General features: G+C 45.5%; 5 protein-coding genes across 13 annotated transcripts in view; 4 read left to right on the top strand and 1 right to left on the bottom strand.

The window, feature by feature from the left end:
• Positions 1-3,739: 3,739 nt before the first annotated feature.
• On the top strand, positions 3,740-8,700 carry prss56 (serine protease 56). Of its 3 annotated transcripts, none has more exons than XM_085930933.1 (14): positions 3,740-4,244; positions 4,832-4,990; positions 5,055-5,222; positions 5,449-5,638; positions 5,721-5,829; positions 5,934-6,090; positions 6,153-6,295; positions 6,383-6,542; positions 6,638-6,826; positions 6,921-7,112; positions 7,226-7,401; positions 7,524-8,001; positions 8,080-8,186; positions 8,261-8,700. In XM_085930933.1, exons 1-14 carry the CDS (start codon positions 3,770-3,772, stop codon positions 8,432-8,434), a joined length of 2,877 nt encoding a protein of 958 aa, XP_085787059.1. In that variant the 5' UTR covers positions 3,740-3,769; the 3' UTR covers positions 8,435-8,700. The 3 variants fall into 3 exon arrangements, 2 of the variants coding, with proteins under 2 accessions (XP_085787059.1, XP_085787060.1); XM_085930934.1 differs by having other exon boundaries at positions 4,049-4,244; positions 5,055-5,309; XR_015068256.1 differs by lacking the exons at positions 8,080-8,186; positions 8,261-8,700 and having other exon boundaries at positions 5,055-5,309; positions 7,231-7,401; positions 7,524-7,664.
• Positions 8,701-9,201: 501 nt separating this feature from the next.
• chrng (cholinergic receptor, nicotinic, gamma) lies at positions 9,202-12,666 on the top strand. Its single transcript, XM_085930035.1, has 12 exons — positions 9,202-9,350; positions 9,431-9,567; positions 9,632-9,676; positions 9,889-10,013; positions 10,086-10,241; positions 10,734-10,831; positions 11,126-11,326; positions 11,389-11,503; positions 11,575-11,689; positions 11,777-12,026; positions 12,098-12,231; positions 12,293-12,666. The coding sequence occupies exons 1-12, from the start codon at positions 9,293-9,295 to the stop codon at positions 12,485-12,487; spliced, it is 1,629 nt and encodes a 542-aa protein (XP_085786161.1). The 5' UTR covers positions 9,202-9,292; the 3' UTR covers positions 12,488-12,666.
• Positions 12,667-13,326: 660 nt separating this feature from the next.
• On the top strand, positions 13,327-16,904 carry LOC147045975 (phospholipid scramblase 2). The gene is made up of 8 exons (XM_085930628.1): positions 13,327-13,594; positions 13,658-13,735; positions 13,888-14,080; positions 14,918-15,029; positions 15,096-15,195; positions 15,269-15,327; positions 15,524-15,567; positions 16,561-16,904. Exons 1-7 carry the CDS (start codon positions 13,327-13,329, stop codon positions 15,548-15,550), a joined length of 837 nt encoding a protein of 278 aa, XP_085786754.1. The 3' UTR covers positions 15,551-15,567; positions 16,561-16,904.
• Positions 15,682-18,681, bottom strand: eif4e2 (eukaryotic translation initiation factor 4E family member 2). 6 transcript variants are annotated; one of them, XM_085930633.1, is made up of 7 exons: positions 18,558-18,681; positions 17,918-18,029; positions 17,700-17,834; positions 17,363-17,620; positions 17,138-17,278; positions 16,790-16,860; positions 15,683-16,736 (listed from the first exon to the last, which is right to left on the bottom strand). In XM_085930633.1, the coding sequence occupies exons 1-6, from the start codon at positions 18,575-18,577 to the stop codon at positions 16,825-16,827; spliced, it is 702 nt and encodes a 233-aa protein (XP_085786759.1). In that variant the 5' UTR covers positions 18,578-18,681; the 3' UTR covers positions 15,683-16,736; positions 16,790-16,824. The 6 variants fall into 6 exon arrangements, 5 of the variants coding, with proteins under 5 accessions (XP_085786755.1, XP_085786759.1, XP_085786758.1 ...); XM_085930632.1 differs by having other exon boundaries at positions 15,683-16,721; XM_085930631.1 differs by having other exon boundaries at positions 17,142-17,278.
• Positions 18,682-19,199: 518 nt separating this feature from the next.
• The window catches only part of camsap2b (calmodulin regulated spectrin-associated protein family, member 2b), a 42,502-nt gene continuing 42,323 nt past the window's right edge, over positions 19,200-19,378 (top strand). For both annotated transcript variants that reach the window (XM_085929700.1, XM_085929699.1), the window contains exon 1: positions 19,200-19,351. The gene's annotated coding sequence lies outside the window, so the exon portion shown is untranslated. The remainder of the gene's footprint in view (positions 19,352-19,378) is intronic.

Below are 19,378 nucleotides of genomic sequence, written 5' to 3'. Positions count from 1 at the left end.
TGTGTGTGTTTGCTGTGGTTCAAGTAATGGCTTTTTTCACGTCTAGCTTTCAAAGAAGATCAACAGCCTCCATCTGGCTACTGTTCTCTCACCTCGTAACAAGCAAACAAATGCCTGCTTTGCTCAAGTAAGGCCAAATGAAACACACCTAATTGGCAAGCTCATCAAATCACTCACTTTGGGTTTTTTTTTTTCCATTTCATTGAGCACAAAACGTGTGCTGAGATATCATTTTTTTCACTTTGAACAGCTATTATTTATAGATAAATAGATTTATAAATTTTATATATATTTTTTTTCCTATATATTTTTCTTGACAAAAATGAAACAATATAGTGGTATATAAATATTTCAGGCTGAAACTACTATGTTAAAATACAATGACATACTTATACATACATTAAACTATTTTTCATAGTTATGAATGACTCTGGAAAAAAAAAATACATAGATGGCATCTGACCCCACTTAGATTGTCAAAAAGTAGTCCACAAACATACTAAAAACAGGATGTAAAGTTCCACACAATCCAAAACTACAATCAATAAAGTATGTAAGTCAAATCAATAAATAATGCTGACTGTGCTATTCAATGTTGAGTATGACGATGTCCGGCCACTGCATCCCGACGCACATCTGCTTCCAGCTTTGTCACCTTTTACCACAGCGAACTTTGAAATCGATTCCTAACACATGAAAGTTTGACGCCTTTTCTCCCCCCAATATGTGACCCCAAAATTCATAATAACATGACATTTTTCATCCCTTACCTGCTCAGATCAACACCGCAGAGATGATCGGCAGCCTCTCCACGGCGAGACCCGCCACTTGGCCGGAGGCGAACACACGACGAGGCAAAGTGAGGCACAGCCTGCTTCTCATCCAGACAATTGGCTGTGATGGTGGCAGCACCATAATTCACGACTAATGGCCTGGACCTAGAGAGAGGGAGGGGGAGTGAGTGAGAGGTGGAGTAGGAATCAGTCAGACGCTGCAGGCGACTGGAGGTGAGCAAAGAAGCTGCATAACAAGCACTAAATTACACTACTGATGCTTTATCCTTATTTTTGTCTCTCGGCATTGCGTGGAGTTGAGAAAACATATTTTAATAACTGTCAATTTGTTATTCAAGTGCAATTTTTGCCTCTAATTTTTTGGTGGGATTACCTGCTGTTGGGGTAACTCAATTCAACTTGGATTTAAAGAACAGTGTGTAGAGTGCACTAAAAAAACTGTTGGGTTTAAAAAAAAAAAACATTTTGGATGACTGAATTATTGGCTCAACTCAATTTAACCAGACTTCTTGGGTCATATGAATAACCCAACTAGTGGAAGGTCCAAATGTGAAAAAAAAAAACGTGTTAGTTTACTGAATAGCTTCATTGTGTGGCAGAGAGCTTGCAGGTGTGTGACTAGATAAAAGTCAATCCAAATGACCCTACTTTGAAAGACTATGACTCCAATTTGGTAGGATAGACAAGGAAAAATATGCTCGTTGCCGGTGTGTGAGGACAACAGCACATTCCAACATTGTGACACTAGATGTCAGCCTTCTCTTACTGGCTGACCTGCATTGGAGCCTCGAGGGTCCCAAAATATACACTTTGCAAATTCGGTTCATGATCATAAAACCACCAACAAATATTCAACCAAAAGATCAAACTAATTCTGAGCAGGGGAGCCAGATTAAATTTAGAATGACATCACTTATAATCTGGAATTTTATTTTGCTGTTCAGATAATAAGAATATAATCCTACATAACTAAGACACACATCGGGTAGGATGACATTTTACACCTGACCAAAGGTTAGCAACGCTAGTGTTTCCATGATGACTTGGTTTTGGTAGCATCATTAACTAGTGCACATTTCAAGACAGTTGATGACCCAATAGCAGATGAGTTGCTTTGACAATTGTCGGGGGCTTCAAGTGTCCGTCTGCGCGAAGCACTTCTTCTCCCTTGCGTAGCCCACTGACCTAGATTTCAATTGTCCCCCCCCCCCCCGAGACAATGGCTGAAAATGGTTTCATAACTGAAGACAACACGATTGTTGTCAAGGTCCTCCTCAATATGCAGCATTGTGTTGTTTCTTCTGATAAAAGTTTCTCGGCCAGGCGGCGTCGGGTTGGATCAAGCCGGATGGTGATGCGCTGCTAGCCTGCCTAACGTGCGGCGTCACCTGCAAACGCGTATATCATTTGTGACGCAAGAAATTTGCCGCATCGCACTGATTCCTGTTTGTAACATTTTTCACCTTTACCTCAGCTATTTATATGTGCCGGATGTGCACGGAGAATCTCGTGAAATCGAGCCGTATCAAGAACGGTTGAGTCTCTGTCCCAGCCAGGGCCGTAGTGAGAAATCTTTCAGTGGGGTGGCCAACATTTTACAGACGACTGGGCCCTTCTATAATTTTTGTTTGCTACAAAAAAACTGGCTCCTATCTTAAGAATACAACAGACCCAACAGGTTTTTCTGTAACACCATTAGAAAAAATCATCCGGCACCGATTCCCACTTGAGGGATGAACAGAAGAATCATCACACATCAAAGCAAACGAAGGGAGGGAAAGGAGGAAAAGAAAGAGTGCCGCCTGTTTGTCCCACGCCGTTCCCGCTCTGCCCCGCCTGAGACCGCTTTCACATCTCAGGGGCCATTGTGCTACACGGGTGCACGGAGGGGGCTGGGGGGGCTTGCACACAACCAGACAACAAAACTCGGACGGGGACGAAATGTCTGTTTGTTTTTTTTTACGCCACCTCCAAAGTCATAGTTTTGTTGACAGGGCCGCTGTGGGAGTCTTTTTTTTTTTTTTTGTGATGTTTGGCAAAGCAAATTTCTGATATCGGATTAATTGGACTATTTATTCGGAAATATCTTTCAGGAATAAACTAAGTTTTTATTACTCTCTTAATGAGAGAGAAACATCTGGAGGAATTTTTTTTTTTAACTTTTTGGGGGAAGTCAGCTCAGTGAGCATTTAAAAGATTTGTTTTTTACTATGATTTTGTATTATGAAATGAATTAAGCATTAAGCGGCGGGTTGTCAAAAATAGTTTTTGTCGCCGGCCATATTGTGATTACAATTGGAGAATGATTGACGATCATCGATAAACATTGATCAATATAACTTGATCTTGAGTTCGACCCCTGCAGTAAAGCTTTCGTCAAAGCAAAAAAAGTGAAAATGAGTCAAAATCACCTGTTTGTTGCGTGCGACAGCAAAGATGAAAAGAAAATGTTTGACTTAATGTTCTTGAGCACTCGCGTCCTGTATTTTTATATAACAAAAGCAGAGTTCAGCAGAGAAAGACAAAAGTGATGTGAACTGACAATATTTTAATGGGCCACATAAAAGAGTGTAAGTGATCAATGGAGGCGGCGCCCAAGTGATGCCCGGGGGACGCCTTTGATGCGGGCGTCCTCAGAGGGACGCCGGGGTACAATGCCCTCTTTGAGAGGCACGGAGAATGGCAGACACTCCCCCCCCCTCCCACCCCTCAACCTCCCTCACCCCCTCCCTCCCCTCCGATAACCGAGCTCACGCCGCGTCCCGTCACTTGGTGCTACATTCCTCCCCTCCATTTTCACATCAGCCCATATCCTTATCGCTCTAACTTTCTCCCGCTTCCTCTCCCATTAATTCATTCAAACAACACCCCCTTGCCTGCCGCCGGGCCAATCGGTCCGCCTTTACCCCATCACCCCCCCTTCCCTTCCCTCCCCTCCCCGTTCATCTCCTTTCACAGAACCAAACCTCTTTGTGATGTCCGGCCTTGGCAAGTTGCGCCCGATTTGCTGTCACAGTCTTAATGAATTCATCTGTTTGTGTATTGGCCCTGCATGGGAGCATCTCTCTCTCCCTCCCCTCCCCTCCCTTGGCCCTTTCCTCTCCTCCCCCATTCTGGTGTCCTCCTGGAGACTCTATATATACCGGGGAGCAATCAGGAGCCACTTATTGTTCCTCCACCAAAAATTTACAGACAGATGCCCTGCGTCACGGACAATCAGGAGGAGGGAGAAAGCCTTTTGCAGAGGAGACACCGACCTGGACACCATCGGGCCACGGCAGGCCAGCATCATCTCGGCATTCTCTCCGGTATCGCCAAGTATCTCTCGGATGCCGGACGCCCCGTGTTCTGACGCCATGCTCGTACTCTTGCTGTTGGCGGGCTTGGGCTGCTTAGCGGCTGCTCCGGCTGGCAGAGAAGTCTACAGGATGCCCCAGAGTGCACTCAAAGGTTCGTTAGACGTTATTGTGTGTCTTGAGATATTAGACCTTTCTTGATCAGGATGAGAGAAAAGTCGGTGCCCGAGAGCACAGATTCATTATTTGTGAAGGTCCGATCACTGCAGTTGGAATTTTGACGTCTATAGCCGTCAATGGCAGTGAACGAGTTCAGCGAAAAGTGATATCTGAGCAAGCTCTGGTAAAAGTATGCTAGAAGATAATGGGTGAAGCTTTGTGAGTTTCCGTGCCCCCCCTGGATCCGTCCGTCCATCCATGCCTGCCAGCCAGCCTCTGAAACTCAGTGTCGGCCCTCTAATGAAGTACTTCAATCAGCATCTCTGTTGTTAGTGTCCTCCCTGTGATGTTGTCGGGTGCAGGGGGGGGGGAGGGGGGGAGCTGCGGGGTCGGCGGCCCGATTGAAGCGTGTCTTTGGAAAGTGTCGGCGGCGCATTGAGCGTGAGCGAGCCTACCGACACGCTGCCAAGCAGCTCAAAGAGCAGCATGAGAAAAAAAAAAAAAGAACCCGATTTCAGTCAATGATGGATGAAACTTGCTGGATTGGTTCAAATTTGAACTTCCATTCCTACTTTTTTGCAGCTCTCTCCGATCGTGGCACAGTGGTCCTAGAAGCAGCCATGAGCAGCGCCCTGTCCGCTCTGGACCGAGCATCGTCCGAGAGGAGTCGGGCGGAGGCGGGCTGCAGGGGTTGCTCTCCCTGCTTGTTTCAAGACTGCGGGCAACCTTCTGGATCCTGCAGTAAGAATCGCCATTCATCATCTCCGGCGAGCCACTCGTTAACGCCGACTCTCCAAATCTCCAGCTTCTCCCGCCAACGCTTTGGCAGAACCCAGCTGCGATGTCATCAGCAAAGCGCAGAAGCTTCAAGATGAAGGCGAACGGAGTTGGGCCCTGAGCCAGGCCTGCGCTTTCTACCAACGCCGCTGTCAAGTTGGCAATTTGGACAAAGAGAGCTGCATCCGAATCATGGGTGAGAGTTGCAGCGCCCGCGTCCTCCAGTGCAGCTTGCTTAACACAATGCAGAACCTGGAACCCGCCACTCAGACCCATGTGCAGGGTGAGGGACTACATACTTCTGAAAATCATTTCGCTTAGATTCATTGTAGACGATCTGCTTTCAAGGCACAAATTGCCAAGCGATGGCGAGTTGTATTCACCACGCCCCCCCTGATGACCGTCTTTGTCTACGCCCCCAGCCGTGTGCGGTCAGAGGTCATCGTCGGGGCATAACGTAACCCAGCCTCGTTCCAGAATCGTGGGTGGGTCTCCTGCGCCGCCGGGGAGCTGGCCCTGGTTAGTCAATCTGCAGCTGGATGGGGGCCTGATGTGTGGAGGAGTTCTAGTGGAGAGCTCCTGGGTGGTCACTGCAGCACACTGTTTCGCTGGGTAAGAGTTGACATCAGGAAAAAATGTCAGCGTCTACTAGATCAGACCGCTCTCACTCTCGACCATCGCCGCGATTCTTCAGGAGCCGCAGCGAAAGCTACTGGACGGCCGTAGTGGGCGAGTTTGACATTACCAAGGCTGACCCCGATGAGCAGGTTCTCAAAGTCAACCGCATCATCCCTCACCCCAAGGTAGCCTCGCATACATTGCCAAAAGTCAAACATTTATCGAATGAAGCCGGATGAATAAGAAAATCCTCAAGCATCCCTCAAGTCACGTCTTAAATATCTTACAGTTCAACCCAAAGACGTTTAACAACGATATCGCCCTGGTGGAGTTGACATCTCCGGTGGTTCTATCTGAGCGGGTCACCCCTGTGTGTCTTCCCTCTGGGATGGAGCCCCCTACTGGTAGCCCTTGTCTGGTGGCAGGCTGGGGTTCCCTCTATGAAGGTGCGTACGATGACGACTTTCACGTGTCTTCCAGAGTGTAACCATGTTTGTTATCTAAGCAGATGGCCCATCTGCTGACATTGTCATGGAGGCCAAAGTTCCTCTCCTGCCTCAGAACACGTGTAAGAATGCATTGGGTAAAGAGTTGGTCACCAACACCATGCTGTGTGCCGGCTATCTTTCAGGAGGGATCGACTCTTGTCAGGTGGGCGGGCGCTAAAATCAAACTGTTTTGAGTTATTCACTAGCTAGCCGATGTTTTATTTTTTCTTTTGGTGTGACTCCGATATAGGGTGACTCCGGAGGCCCGCTGATCTACCAGGACCGAATTTCCGGTCGCTTCCAGCTTCACGGTATCACGTCCTGGGGAGATGGATGCGGGGAGAAAGGCAAACCCGGAGTTTATACTCGCGTGTCTGCTTTTTCTGATTGGATTCAAATTGAAATACAAAGTAAGTTTGGAGCGACAATTGTAATATTGACACTAACTTATAAATTAATAAATGCCGATGGAAATAATCATTGAAAATATCTGACTGCTTCTCAGAATCATTTGGCAGCAGGGAACCCACATGTCCGGAACTTCTAAAAACGACGGAAATGACAGAGGAGGAGCAAAGGTCAGAGTTCAGCACTCTGTGTCGCTTCTACACCCTCACCTGCCTTCCTGGCCAACCGAGTAGCGTTTGCAGCCGAATGGCCGAGGACAAATGTCTCACCCGTTTCAAGAAATGTCGTACGTAGCATTCTTCAAAATGGACATTTTTTTTTTAAAATTATTATTTATTTATCTGTGATCTTTTGTTTTTTTTTTACTATCTTGTGCGTAGAGCTACGTTCCTTCCTGCAGACTCTGCTGGACCTGCTCCAGAGTGCCGAAGACTACATCAGGGACAAAGTGGACTTAACTTTCTTCACCCAGACGCTCCCTCAACTGGTGGAACATATCTACAGCACGGCTTTTTCTCACAGCAGAGACAAGAGAGATGTGGACGAGAATGACGCTCTCGTGCAGATGAAAGGTACAAACAGTCCGAGCACCTTGAGAATGTAAACGGAACATTTGATAGACATTGTTTCCGTGTTCAACAATCACTACAAAAGAGAACAGCAACAGGTGTGTTATTCATTGCAGAGCAGCAAGGTGGCGCCGTGACACCGATGGAGCAAGGTTCCTCTTCAGTTCCTCCAGCTTTGTTCAAGGCGTTGGGCCCATCGGTAGAGGACTGGGAGAATTACTTGGTAACCATCGCTGACGACATGGAGACACAGCCCAATCACACCACACAGGAAGAAAACATTTTCTTACAGGTACCGAAATGTTGATAACTGAATAAATGAAAAAAGCAAATCATTGTATTTCTTTGCCCACAAAATATATTAAACGTCACGATTTTCAGTAAAAATCCATATTTATTCATTTTTGCTTCCAGGCAGGGGACAACTCGATCCTCCAGCTTGAGAAGGAATACCGAAATATTATCTCAGCGTTACGCTCCAAACTTGACTCCAAAACTGCTCCGCCCACCCTTCACTTGGATCCATCTTATCTCCAGGACCGTCCTCCTCTTCTTCCAACATCTTCCACAGGGCTGCAAAGCAACACTGGTCCTTTCTTTTCCCTAAAATCTCAGAAACCTTGGTCTCTTCTAACGGCACTCATGACCGGAATTGAGGAATTAAGGACACAGAGGGATGAGACACAAAAGGAAGCATTTGACCTTTCACCTGATGCCACGCGGGACAAACCGCTTGCATCAGCATCAACTACAGTTCTCCCAATGAATACGGGAGAGCTGGCAAAGACCACATCTCAGCCTCAGATGGTGCACGCTGGTCATCCTTTCAATCTCCGCAGAAGACAAAGAAGCCTTCTTCATAAGAGACAGACACCCGGTCCCGGTGGCAAAGGTAAACCCACTCCGACCGTAGGTAGCGTTACGGTTGCAGTCCATCCATCGCCCTAAAATGTTTGGATCCTTCTCGTAGTTTGTCCCGGTGTTCGAGAGACTTCGCAACGAGTCAGTCAAGTGAGAGACTCGTACCACTGGGTGCTGAGTATCCCAAACAAGAACCTCCGTATGAGCTTCCAAGAGGTATTTCGCTCATGTTACGTACGTCGTGGGACAAATTGATCAGATTGTTTCATTGGGATTGACTTTCCTTTCAGGTCTTAGTCGATCTGAGCTCCAAGAACGATCGAGGACTTTATCAAGCGAGGCTCAGAGCTGTCATAGGAGGACGACCTCTGACCTTTTACAGTCTCGTAGGCCTGGAAAATGAATCATTTTATCGCAGTGTGCCAAGGATCATCTCTTTAGCACTGGAGGCCCTGAAGACTTAAACGTCCTCGGAAGAAGAAAAATGGAGGGGCCACCTTGGATCCTCGTGGTGGGACACAAACGCACAGTTTCCGACTGTGGGGAGGATCTTGGAGGAAAAAAAACTATGAATGTATCCATCCAGCTGTCAAGCAGCCTTGTCTAACTTATAAATTTGTACAAACGCTAAGTTATTCTATTCTCCATATTGCCGCAAAGTCTTTTGCAAAGGTTGAACCTCTTGTGAAGGACACAGACTGTCTATAATGTTCATATCTTATTTATTTTTATAGAGAAAAAGCATTTGTATTTTTGTAAAAGCAAAAAATAAAAAAAATACAGTATGAGTGACGTGTATACGTTTATTAACATCATGGCACTTGAGGCTTGTCGTTCCAGAGCAAATGTTGGATGCTTGTGTGAGTGGAGGCGGGGTCAAGTTGCATCCTGTACTTGAGCACTGATTGGCTGCTACTGTGACCCCACAATGAACCCAACCATTGCCTTAACGTCAACATCACTTCGTAGTTGCTGCCTGCAAATGAGCCAGACTTAGCACCTGTTCACCTTTGTTTTGTGTGTGTGTGTGTGTGTGTGTTTGTGTGTGTGTGTGTGTGTTTGTGTGTGTGTGTGTGTGTGTGTGTGCGCGTGTGTGTGTGCATGTGTTTGTATATTGCTGTGACAGCTGACAATGCAGCACTGGAATTAAAGTTCAGCTTGTGCTGGGAAACACCACACACACACACACACACACACACACACACACACACACACACACACACAATGCCAGCAGGTCCATTAAGTAGTGGGCATGTGTTTGTGCGTTCATAAGGTTTTGTCAGACACAGCAGCACATCAACAACACACGCACACACGTGCAGATGGCTTTTCTTCTATCTGTGTCATTTCTCCTGAGGATATTTATGATTTCTACCACAGGTAAGAAGAGCATGTTTGCTGTGACCCTCAGTCAATGTGTTTCTATTTCCTCAGTCCGTGCTTTGTGCGCTTGTGAGCAGCATTGGCCCTCAACCTCGAAGGGGAACTTTTCAAGGACTTAATGAAAGGTTACAACAAGAAAGTGCGGCCCGTCGAGAACAGCGGCGATGTCACTCAGGTGACAATCAAGATGACCCTTACCAACCTCATCTCCCTGGTGAGGAAGCTTTTGAGTGGGCTCTTGATGGGAATAGATGATACAAGAAAGATTCTCTTTTCAGAATGAAAAGGAGGAGGCCCTGATGACTAGCGTTTGGATCGAAATGGTAATCTGAATCACATTGAAGATTGAGCACAGCCCTGCCTTGAGATGAAAATATACAAAAAGTGCTGCAACACATGTAGACAGACAATGTCGCAATACTCAGAGGCATATATTATTTATCCTGCATGACTGTAGTATACTGACCTCTAGTGGTCAAGACAGGCACAAGAAATTGAATGGAAGCATGATCTCAATTTTCTTTTCTTCTCGTAGAAATGGTGCGACTACAGACTCAGATGGGACCAGCCGCCTCGATCCGCTTTATACGAGAACATCACTTGGGAGCTCCGCGTCCCCTCCAAGATGATCTGGCTGCCAGATGTCATCCTGGAGAACAAGTCAGACATTCCAGCAAATGTCTCCTAAGCATGTTAAGTGTTTAGATGAACCTTTTCTCAACCTATGTGCAGTGTGGATGGGCAATTTGAAGTGGCGCTGTATTGCAACGCGCTGGTGTCTCCTAACGGCTGCGTGTACTGGTTACCTCCCGCCATCTACCGCAGCGCCTGTGCTATCACGGTCAACTATTTCCCCTTCGATTGGCAGAACTGCACAATGGTCTTCCGGTGAGTAGGAAAATTGCACATGGCTAATGGCAAAAGTTTTGAAGTGATCCATCTCGGTCTCATGTTTTTTAATATCACACAAAAAAAGACAAGCAGATCATTTTTGGGTGAGATATTATGCCCAGCGTGTTATTGTCAAATTGATATACTGGGAGAACTCTACATAAATTGTAAAATCTACATGGACTACAAAAATACTGTGTTTTTTTTTTTGTCTGTTTCTGAGAAAGAAGCAAAACACAAAGAAAAAAAGTTAGAAGTTAGGTTCCTTCTAAAAAAGATTCTAGACTGATGAGTAGTTTTCTAGAATCCTGGCTCCAAGTTGCATGTTCCCACGTCAGCTTGTCTTTGTGTTGAAATAGACCTTGCCGTGTCCAAACCAGAGACAAAAGTAGCATTCAAGGTGGCTTTTCATGTCGCTGTCCTGTGAAAGGAAATAAATGTTTGTTTTTCATTGTGCTGGTAGACCATATCTCTTGTCTTTGTGTGCAGCTCCCAGACCTACAGCGCCAATGAGATTGAACTTGTTCTAAAAAAGGAGGACAACCAAACTCTGGAGTGGGTTGACATTGACCCTGAGGCTTTCACGGGTACCGCGCACATATCACCAATCGCCACACGTCGTGCTCACGTTTTTAGTCCGCATTCACTTCTCATTGCCGTGACAACGTGGTCAGCAAAGAACAGCTTGGTAGAGCCTCGGTGTGACACCCAAAAAAAAAAATACGCTAGCTTCAAAATTAACAAAGACATAAATAGATAAATAAATAAATACATTCAAATAAATTCAAATAAAAAATGGATAAATAAATTCAAATAAATGATTCAATAAACTTGATTTTCAATTTCTAAAAATGATTTTTGGTCCATTTGACTTTCCCTAGAAAATGGAGAATGGGCCATCAAACACAGGCCAGCAAAGAAGGTGATTAACAGCCAGTTTACCAAAGACGACCTGGAATACCAAGAGTTGGTCTTCTTCCTGATTATCCAGAGAAAGCCCCTCTTCTACATCATTAATATCATCGCACCCTGCGTGCTCTTTTCTTCTCTCTGCCTGCTTGTTTACTACCTACCCGCCAAAGGTGTTTGGTCACATTCCAAATGTGCAAGTTGACACGCAAACTTAGCGTTGCTTCTTTTGCAGCCGGTGGCCAAAAGTGCACCATGTCCATTGCCACTCTTCTGGGCCAGACCGTGTTCCTCTTCCTCATTGCTCGAAAGGTTCCAGAGACATCCAAGGCGGTTCCTCTTATTGGAAAGTAAGTCTGAGCTTACTTCAGCTGAGCGATTTTTCATTTTTCCATTCTACAATGACTTTCTTCCACCGTAGGTATCTGATGTTTGTGATGTCGGTGACCACCGTTGTGGTGATGAACTGCGTGGTGGTTCTCAATGTTTCTCTGAGAACACCGAGCACTCACCTGATGTCAGATCAAGTGAGAAAGGTAATTTTTTTTTAAAGCACATTTCCCTTTCTTTGTTAGCAAAGACCCTTCATGGATTCAGATCACCACATGGTCTCTCTCTTTCAGATCTTTCTGAACGTTCTGCCTCGGCTGTTGAGGATGCAAATGCAGCCTTGGACACCCGATCACGACGCCTCCGCTCCACCCGACAAAGGTGACGGCGGTATCGTACATCCGGCCTCGTGTCGGCGCCGTAGCTCCATGACGCTAATCAACAAGGCCGAGGATTATATCCTGAGAACAGCTCGGACCGAACTCGTGTTTGCCCGACTCAAAGACAGAAATGGACTGATGAAGTCAGTCCTGGAAACATTGAGTAAGTATGGACGATAGGCCTCATTATGGGGGTGGGGGGGATGATATTCAGGTTTGCTTTGTATTTATTAGAAAAAGGTCCAGATGAGGGAACCGCCGAGCGACTCGGTCTAAGTTTGGCTAAAGCTGCCCCGGAAGTCAAACAATGCGTCGCTTCGTGTAAACGCATCGCCGAGACGACAAAGCAACAAAACACCTATCAAAACGTAAGCGACTCACAAATCTCTGTTGTAGTCTTCCGAGTCATGATCTGGTTGTTCCTCTCAGGAGAACGAAGAGTGGATTCGGGTCGCCCGGGTTATGGACCGGGTCTGCTTCATCGTCATGGCTTTGCTTTTTTTTGTCGGCACCATCGCCATCTTCCTGTTGGGTCACTTCAACCAGCCGCCTTTTTCGCCCTTCCCGGGGGATCCAAAGAAATACCTTCCCATGACAGAAAATCTCACACGTTTACCAGAGTAGAAGACCTGCTGGGTTGAAGCAGATCACCTCATGTCGATTCAAATGGATGCTTCAGTTTCAGTCAGTTCAAACCAAGGTTAACTGACTGGATGGGAAAATGATATGATTTTTCTGCTGATGAAAAGCTCCATGGTTGTAACCCTGTTTTATGTTTTACGACAAACAAAATGTTCCTTAAAAATTTTGGAAAAAAAATGGCATTCTGTTTGTCTATTGTTGATTTGATTTTTAGATGTTCCTCATTATATTTATACCATGCTCCATACCCTGCCTGGCTTGATTTGTGCCAACTTTATTTTCCATGTCCAACCTGCCACTTTGGGTACGACCAACAAACACAGACTTAGCGCCCCCCCCCCCCCTTCCAGGACTTCAATTACACGGCCGAATGCTGCCTTTAGGCCCCAACAAAAGGCAGATCCGGCCGGTTGTCATGGCAACAGAGGCGGGTGAGAAGATCTCTAGACACACAGTCACTAAGCCAAACATTACTACGTGAATATTGGCACACAGAGGGAACAAACCCCAACCCGCTCTTCACATCATGGACACACACACTTTGCTTCAGCTCACTCTTACATTCAATGTCTGGACAAGGATGGGGGCCTGAAGGTAAGCGAGGAACTTTGAAAAACTTTCTTTACAACACCACTTTACTTTTACAGTTTAATGTCTGGATCAAGAATTTACAATGCCATAAACATCATTAACGAGTGTCGTAATGTCAACAAAGTGATCTCGTGCCTTAGCGAAACAATGAAGATGAACTCGATGATTTGTTTTCGACGGGATTTTGTTTTTGACTTTGATACGTGCAATTCTTCTTAGGTCTGGCTACCATGTCCACCGTGACGAATCAACCTCTTCCCTACGGCCGACTGGAACGAGAGAAACACATCCGCGTGATTTTCCGAGCCTTCCAGAACAAATGCAGTCCTGTGTGCGAGTGCCACCCTCACCCACACGGATGCAAAGATCTCCAAATGTCAGCCGAGCCGGTCCCGGGTGTGCCGAGGAGCGAGGACGGTCCGGGAGGCTCCTCCAACTCTTTGAGTGTGTTGGATGACGTCAGTCAGTTTCATATCACTGCCAGACCACAACTTCAGGGTGAGTGCTGGAGCAAACGTATATTTGTAGATCAGCTCCTGAGTGATTTGCTTCTACTTGTAGGTCCGCAGTGTGTTCCTCAGAGGATCTACAGCATTGCCACGGGAGCCAGCAGGTCCCAGTTGTTTGTGGCGGTGGAAGGTACTATTGCGCAATCTGACCTACATTAAAGTTTGGGGTCACCTTTGCTTTTAAATGTCATTTACTTTAGAAATGTAAATCAATTGAAATGTCATCAATGTCCACTTTTTGAATCCTTTCCATCAATCTCCTTCCTGTTTCCTTGTTTTCAGAGAGTTCCTGCCTGTGCCTTCAGTGTTGTGGTCCGGCTCGATCTTGCTCCTTGCAGGGTTTCGACCAGCGAGGCCGCCAGGTTTTCTACTTGGACAGACCTTTCCGGATGGACACTTGCTGCCTTGGCTGTTGCCTGATGGAAATAAACGCCTACACGGGCCAGAAGCAGCTCGTCGGCACCGTGTGCCAAAGGTCGGCCACACCCGAGCCACTATAGCCTCCCGAATTATCTTTTGCATGTAGGAACGAAGCTTTTAAGCCTTTTGTGCTTTTTGTGAGACACTTATCTGAACTTTCCCAGACTGCACGTATCACGTGGGCTTTATTTCCACTCCCAGAGCAAGAAATAGCACAGAGAGGTCTAAAGAAGCACTAAGCAGCTGTTTGCTCGGAGCCGCAATTGACAGCACCCAAGCGGGAAGGAATGCCGCATCCTTCCTAACGGGGAAAGCTCACTCATGGCAACACCGAAATAATCCACGCGAGACCTACACAAACCGCTAGAGTCGAGCGCACACATCATTTGTAGCATAAGAATAGCGACAAAAAACAACAACCAATCAAATCTGACAAATGTAAAATTGGATGCACAGATGCTCTTGGGCGCCCCCTATTGGTCGCGGCCCAGAGCAAGCGCTTCGTTGTCTAACGAGAATAACAGCGGCCAGCTTTGGATGTTAATTTTGGAGTTTTCCAGAAGCAACGCCGAATGTCTAATTGAGACAAAGCTGGTGGATGGTTTGGATGATCTACTTGGTATGAAATTTGCCTCCGTTGTGCCGTAATAAAAGCCTGTCCCAGTTTGAACTCCTGTGACAGCGAGCAAACAATTTTGCTGCTGCGGAATCATGACAGCTGAAAATGGGAGCAATCAAGCATCAAGGCCGGCTTGGCCGTTGCCAGGTTGCTCGCTGCAGGAGAGATTCTATCGTTCCAGTGGTGAGAGAGAGAGGGAGAGAGGTCATGGCCAGAAAGGGCCAAAACACTATCACAAATAACAAGTGTGTGTGTGTGGTCCTGTTTTTCCAGGTGGAGCATGTTCACGCCTCTCTTTGAAGTCAAAGACTCCCACGGAACGTGCGCAGTCCGAATTCAAGGCCCATGCTGCCCAATTCGCTGCTTGTCAAATCAGCAATTCCAGGTATTGCTCATCAACCAGAACCACATATTTAGATTTATTTACATTTTTTTTTTTTTTTTTTTTTAGATTGTCTCCAATATCGGTGAGGACATCGGTACCATATGGAAGAAATGGCCCGGCTTTCACCAAGAGCATAACATGGACCATGAATATTTTGGGATGGAAGGTAAGGAGATGTGTGTTGATGTTTGTTGTGAATCAATGATATGAAGATTGATGAATTTATTGAAATGTTTCAGTGCCACTTGACATGGATTCACAAACTAAAATGTTGCTACTGGCAGCCACATTCTTACTGGTAAGGGACGGCGGCTGTTTGGCTCCATTTCTTTGATTGGCTATTAAATTGGCTATTAACCATCAATTTAGTAATTACAAATGGAAAAAAAATCTTCTGAACTGGTTTCAGAACAGAATTGGGTTTCAGCAACTTAGTGGAAATAAATTGATTTTTACGCGTATCAAACCCGACAGTTGTTTTTCTCTTTTTGCAGAATTACATGTTTTTTGAGATGAGCTGAAGGCCGATAACTTCCAGGTAAAATGTTCAAATTCATTTGACTGAACTTATTATAACAATCACTTCTGTTTTTAACTTCGCCATTCTTTATTCTTAATTTTATTTTGGTGAGGCCATGGAAAACATCTGGACTGCTTTGAGGAAATTCTAGTCCAATTTTATTTGATATATCAATTTTATTTTTTACAATACTCTCTTCTGTGGTGTCAAACGTACAAGACATTTTTATATTCAATTTACAGTGACTTTAAAAGCATTGAAATATTCAAGGCGGACGCTTTATTAGCAGCAGCTGCATATTTATTGCTTTTTATCCATTTCACGTTCATCCAACCTGCATCTTCCCAAATCGTTACAACTCACCACCAAACAAAGGTGGCGTTAGAGTTTTTCCCAATAGAAAAATCGCGAAAAAAAACAACAACAAAAACTTCAGTGAATTCATCACACTCATGGATACAAAATGATAAAGCAGAAAATGTCCGTATTGTAAATGGTTGACGGCATTAAAGCACAGCCCATTTCCTTGGACTAGTTGAGAACAGCGTAGCAGTCCATTCGTAAGATTCCGAGTATGTGTAAATGTGCCTCTTCCTCTCTCTTTGGAATTCTACTTCCAGGTCAGAGAAGGAGAATCTTGTCTCATTTCATCTTCAGCAATCTGTCTTTACCGATACATGATAACAGTAGAAAATCAAGTTGGACAGAGGAACTGCAGTTAAAACACATCACAGTATTAAAAGAACTTCGACCATAAATCCCGTTTGAGTCCCGAGAGCGGTCGAGCGAGTCATGTGACCTGAACATGCAACGAAATTAGAAAAGGGTTGATAAATTGAGCCAAGAACACTTTTTTTGTCAACAGCTTTTGAGCAAACAGCCAAACTCCAGTCCGCTGACGTTCAACTTGCTACAAAAAAAAAAAGATTAAGAAAAAAAAACAACTGTCTGAGACTTCCGTTGTCTCTGGTTGACTAGAAAATAATGCAAGTTTCTCTCTTCTGTTCAAAGGGCTTCCTGGTCGCACCCAAGCCGACCTAAAGAAGGAGTGCTCTTTCCCGTCATTTGTTGCCGGCCTTCGCTCGGTCAATCCACGCAGCGGGTTTCCTCCTCCCCACCCGAACACATGATCCGCCCTCTCCATCCACCTAAGCGACGTGATATAAAAACACCTGCAAACAAGGAGGCTGCTGACATTGACAAAATCAGATGGGGGGGAGGGGGCAAAACGGTTGCCAACCTTTATAGAGGTGGTAGGAGGGCTAACGTCCGCCGCTAGCATTCACCAGACCATGGAAGTCTTCCCATGCTCTGCAATGGAGCAACAGATCATTCCCGATTCCCCCCCCAATTGACCTCAACACAAACAGCCACGGACTACAAATTTCTCGACCTAAGTAAAAAAAATAAATAATAATAAATAATCGATTTTTGTGTGACGTAAAACCAAAACATGAGGTGCTGATTTGTGATGTACGACTAACTTCCATCAATGAAATTCCTTGAGGGTGATTTACAAATATTTCAGCTCCATCGAGTTCTACGATGTGTGCGAGATAGAAGTCATAGAAAGTGATGCGACACATACATACTTAATGCTGTCCGTGTGTGTCTTGTAGTCGATGATGGTGTTGGGGGGCAAGTTGAGGACCCGTCGGAGCGTATCTCTGATGCGGGACGTGGTGGATCGGTCGCTAGCTGTTTTGTTCCAGATGGAGATGATGTCCTCCTGGAAGGAGTTAGTACCCAAAACAAGGCATCCGTGTCAAAAATGTTGTTTATATCGACATTGTGTGATGTCTTCGGTATATACCTGAAAGCGGACCGACACGACGGCGCCGCAGATTTCCTCGCCAACCATGAACTGCTCACCCAGCATAGCCAGGATCAGGTTTTCCCAGCAGCGGGACGCCAGACCTTTCCGCAAACGGATGATCCACTTGCCGCCCATCTTGTTGGCATCATCCTCCCACATGGGTTTGATGCCTTCTTTGAAGAGATGGAAGTCACTGTGGCCCGTTAGGTCTCCTGGTCGAACCATGTGACTGTAGAAACGCCAGAACTGTTCCACCTTTTGGGGAAAATCAGCAAGATGGGCCAACGCTAACCACCACATACTGGTCCGGCTGTTTTGATGAGAACCTACATACCGAGGCAAAGCTGCCAATCTGTCGAATGTTCTGCTCGTAGCTCTGAGTGCTGGCCGGTCTCCCCGGGTCCCTTCTGGAGTACCAAAATGTGTAATTATACTGAAGAGGGTGCTCACCTGCCCCTGGAATCACCATCTAAGACAAAACAGTGAAGAGGATGATAATGTGGTTGTAAACAGAGTTTGTCACCAGCCCTGCACAAGACGCTGCAAACTTACTTTTTTCCTTATCACGTTCTGGTCCTTGTCATCTTCTTCAATCTTTTCCTTCTCACCGTCTTTCGGTGAGCCTTGGTCCTGTTCGTGGTCACCGCTGTCATCATCTTTCAAACTTCAATTGAAGGAAAGACACATGATACTTGTTTTCATCCTTCACGTTTTTGCATGGCTACTGTATGTTTTGACACTTAAAAGTGTAAACTTCCTGAAATGACATGGTACAAATCAAATATCCGTACGAATAAATATATACACCTCTTTAAACTTTGGTCATTTTTTGACAAACTACCTTGTTTCAGGCCGCAGTGGGCGATTCCGCAGCCATTCAACAACTACCACACCGGGGATTTGCGGCCTAAGCCTTCCTCCTGAGCTAAGCTAAAGCTAACAATTTATATAAAGATCCCCGGGGTAACATGACACATGGTAACTTTCAGTGTAACAACATCTTGTGTTACAGGAGTGTGGCACGATACCACTCGCGCGGCTTTATTGGTGGTTACCATTGAACGTAAAAGCATGCTTTTCTCCAGACACGCCTCTCATTTTCCAAGCAACACTCATCTAAGTTGCTTTCAAGCTCCGAGTGGGAACTTCCACGACTCCAGACATAGATACATAGATTGCCTTATGTACTCACGCATCAAATTTGTTGTTCATTATGTTCCTAATGGGAGTCTCGTAGGGGCGACTGTGGAGAATTCCGCAGGAAGGGTGGCGCGCACGGTGCGTGGACGTGGACGCGCACGGCGTATCGCCGCGGGGTTTCGCTGGTCGTTATGGCGCAAGTTGGGATTTAAATGTCATATCAATGGAATATCAATCATTTTCAACTATTGTATTGTTACAATGCTTGGAGCGACATCCGATTTAGTTATGAATGAGTTTTAATTCCGAATTTACTCGTACAGTGTTTGAAATATTTCGGTTGAAATGAACTGACATATTTTTAGTGCGTCCCATCTCCGCAAAGAACTATAATTTATTATTTTTATTGAAAAAGAAAAGCTCTCTTTTTTAGTAAAACAATACTAATCACTCGACGTGATGTCTTCATGCGTCGAACACCATGTGTGCCTTTAAGGGGCGTGGCATAAGCGACAGCACGGGTTGAAGTGTGAAATTTGGTGTGAATGCAGCATCATAATGAAAGTATCATGAATTTTTTTTTTCTCCTTGTGTTTCTAGCCACGCGATTCAATCACAGTCAATGGAGTTCACCCCGCCTCTCCGCGGGATATAACGTGTGTCAACTTTTGACGCGCAACGCCAATCAGCTTCGGGAACGTACCACGTGACACACAACGCAATGGAACGGCGGGCCATTTGTTTGCAGAAAAGAGAACCAAAGGAAGGAAACGATCCCGAGCTGTACAATACTTCTAAAACGGGAGCAGGCTTGGAGGACTTTGAGTGAGGAACTTGGCATACCTGGTATGTTTTTGAATTCCATGTATACAC

This window comes from Syngnathus leptorhynchus, chromosome 14, assembly GCF_054491065.1.
Source record: "Syngnathus leptorhynchus isolate UIUO chromosome 14, UIUO_Slep, whole genome shotgun sequence".
Taxonomy (NCBI): Eukaryota; Metazoa; Chordata; class Actinopteri; order Syngnathiformes; family Syngnathidae; genus Syngnathus; species Syngnathus leptorhynchus.
The sequence above is the reverse complement of the archived record's forward strand: the minus strand, read 5'-3'. Positions and strand labels throughout refer to the sequence as shown.

Coding starts and splice junctions, on each gene's coding strand:
- chrng (XM_085930035.1), top strand. CDS start 9,293: ATGGCTTTTCTTCTATCTGTGTCATTTCTCCTGAGGATATTTATGATT. Junction 9,568..9,631: donor TTACCAACCTCATCTCCCTG/GTGAGGAAGCTT, acceptor TTCTCTTTTCAG/AATGAAAAGGAGGAGGCCCT. Junction 10,832..11,125: donor TGACCCTGAGGCTTTCACGG/GTACCGCGCACA, acceptor GACTTTCCCTAG/AAAATGGAGAATGGGCCATC.
- eif4e2 (XM_085930629.1), bottom strand. CDS start 18,577: ATGAACAACAAATTTGATGC. Junction 17,621..17,699: donor AGATTGGCAGCTTTGCCTCG/GTATGTAGGTTC, acceptor TTTCCCCAAAAG/GTGGAACAGTTCTGGCGTTT. Junction 17,279..17,362: donor TCGTGTCGGTCCGCTTTCAG/GTATATACCGAA, acceptor AACTCCTTCCAG/GAGGACATCATCTCCATCTG.
- LOC147045975 (XM_085930628.1), top strand. CDS start 13,327: ATGTCCACCGTGACGAATCAACCTCTTCCCTACGGCCGACTGGAACGA. Junction 13,736..13,887: donor GTTGTTTGTGGCGGTGGAAG/GTACTATTGCGC, acceptor CCTTGTTTTCAG/AGAGTTCCTGCCTGTGCCTT. Junction 15,196..15,268: donor TGAATATTTTGGGATGGAAG/GTAAGGAGATGT, acceptor GAAATGTTTCAG/TGCCACTTGACATGGATTCA.
- prss56 (XM_085930933.1), top strand. CDS start 3,770: ATGTCCGGCCTTGGCAAGTTGCGCCCGATTTGCTGTCACAGTCTTAAT. Junction 5,830..5,933: donor GCATCATCCCTCACCCCAAG/GTAGCCTCGCAT, acceptor AATATCTTACAG/TTCAACCCAAAGACGTTTAA. Junction 7,402..7,523: donor AAGAAAACATTTTCTTACAG/GTACCGAAATGT, acceptor TTTTGCTTCCAG/GCAGGGGACAACTCGATCCT.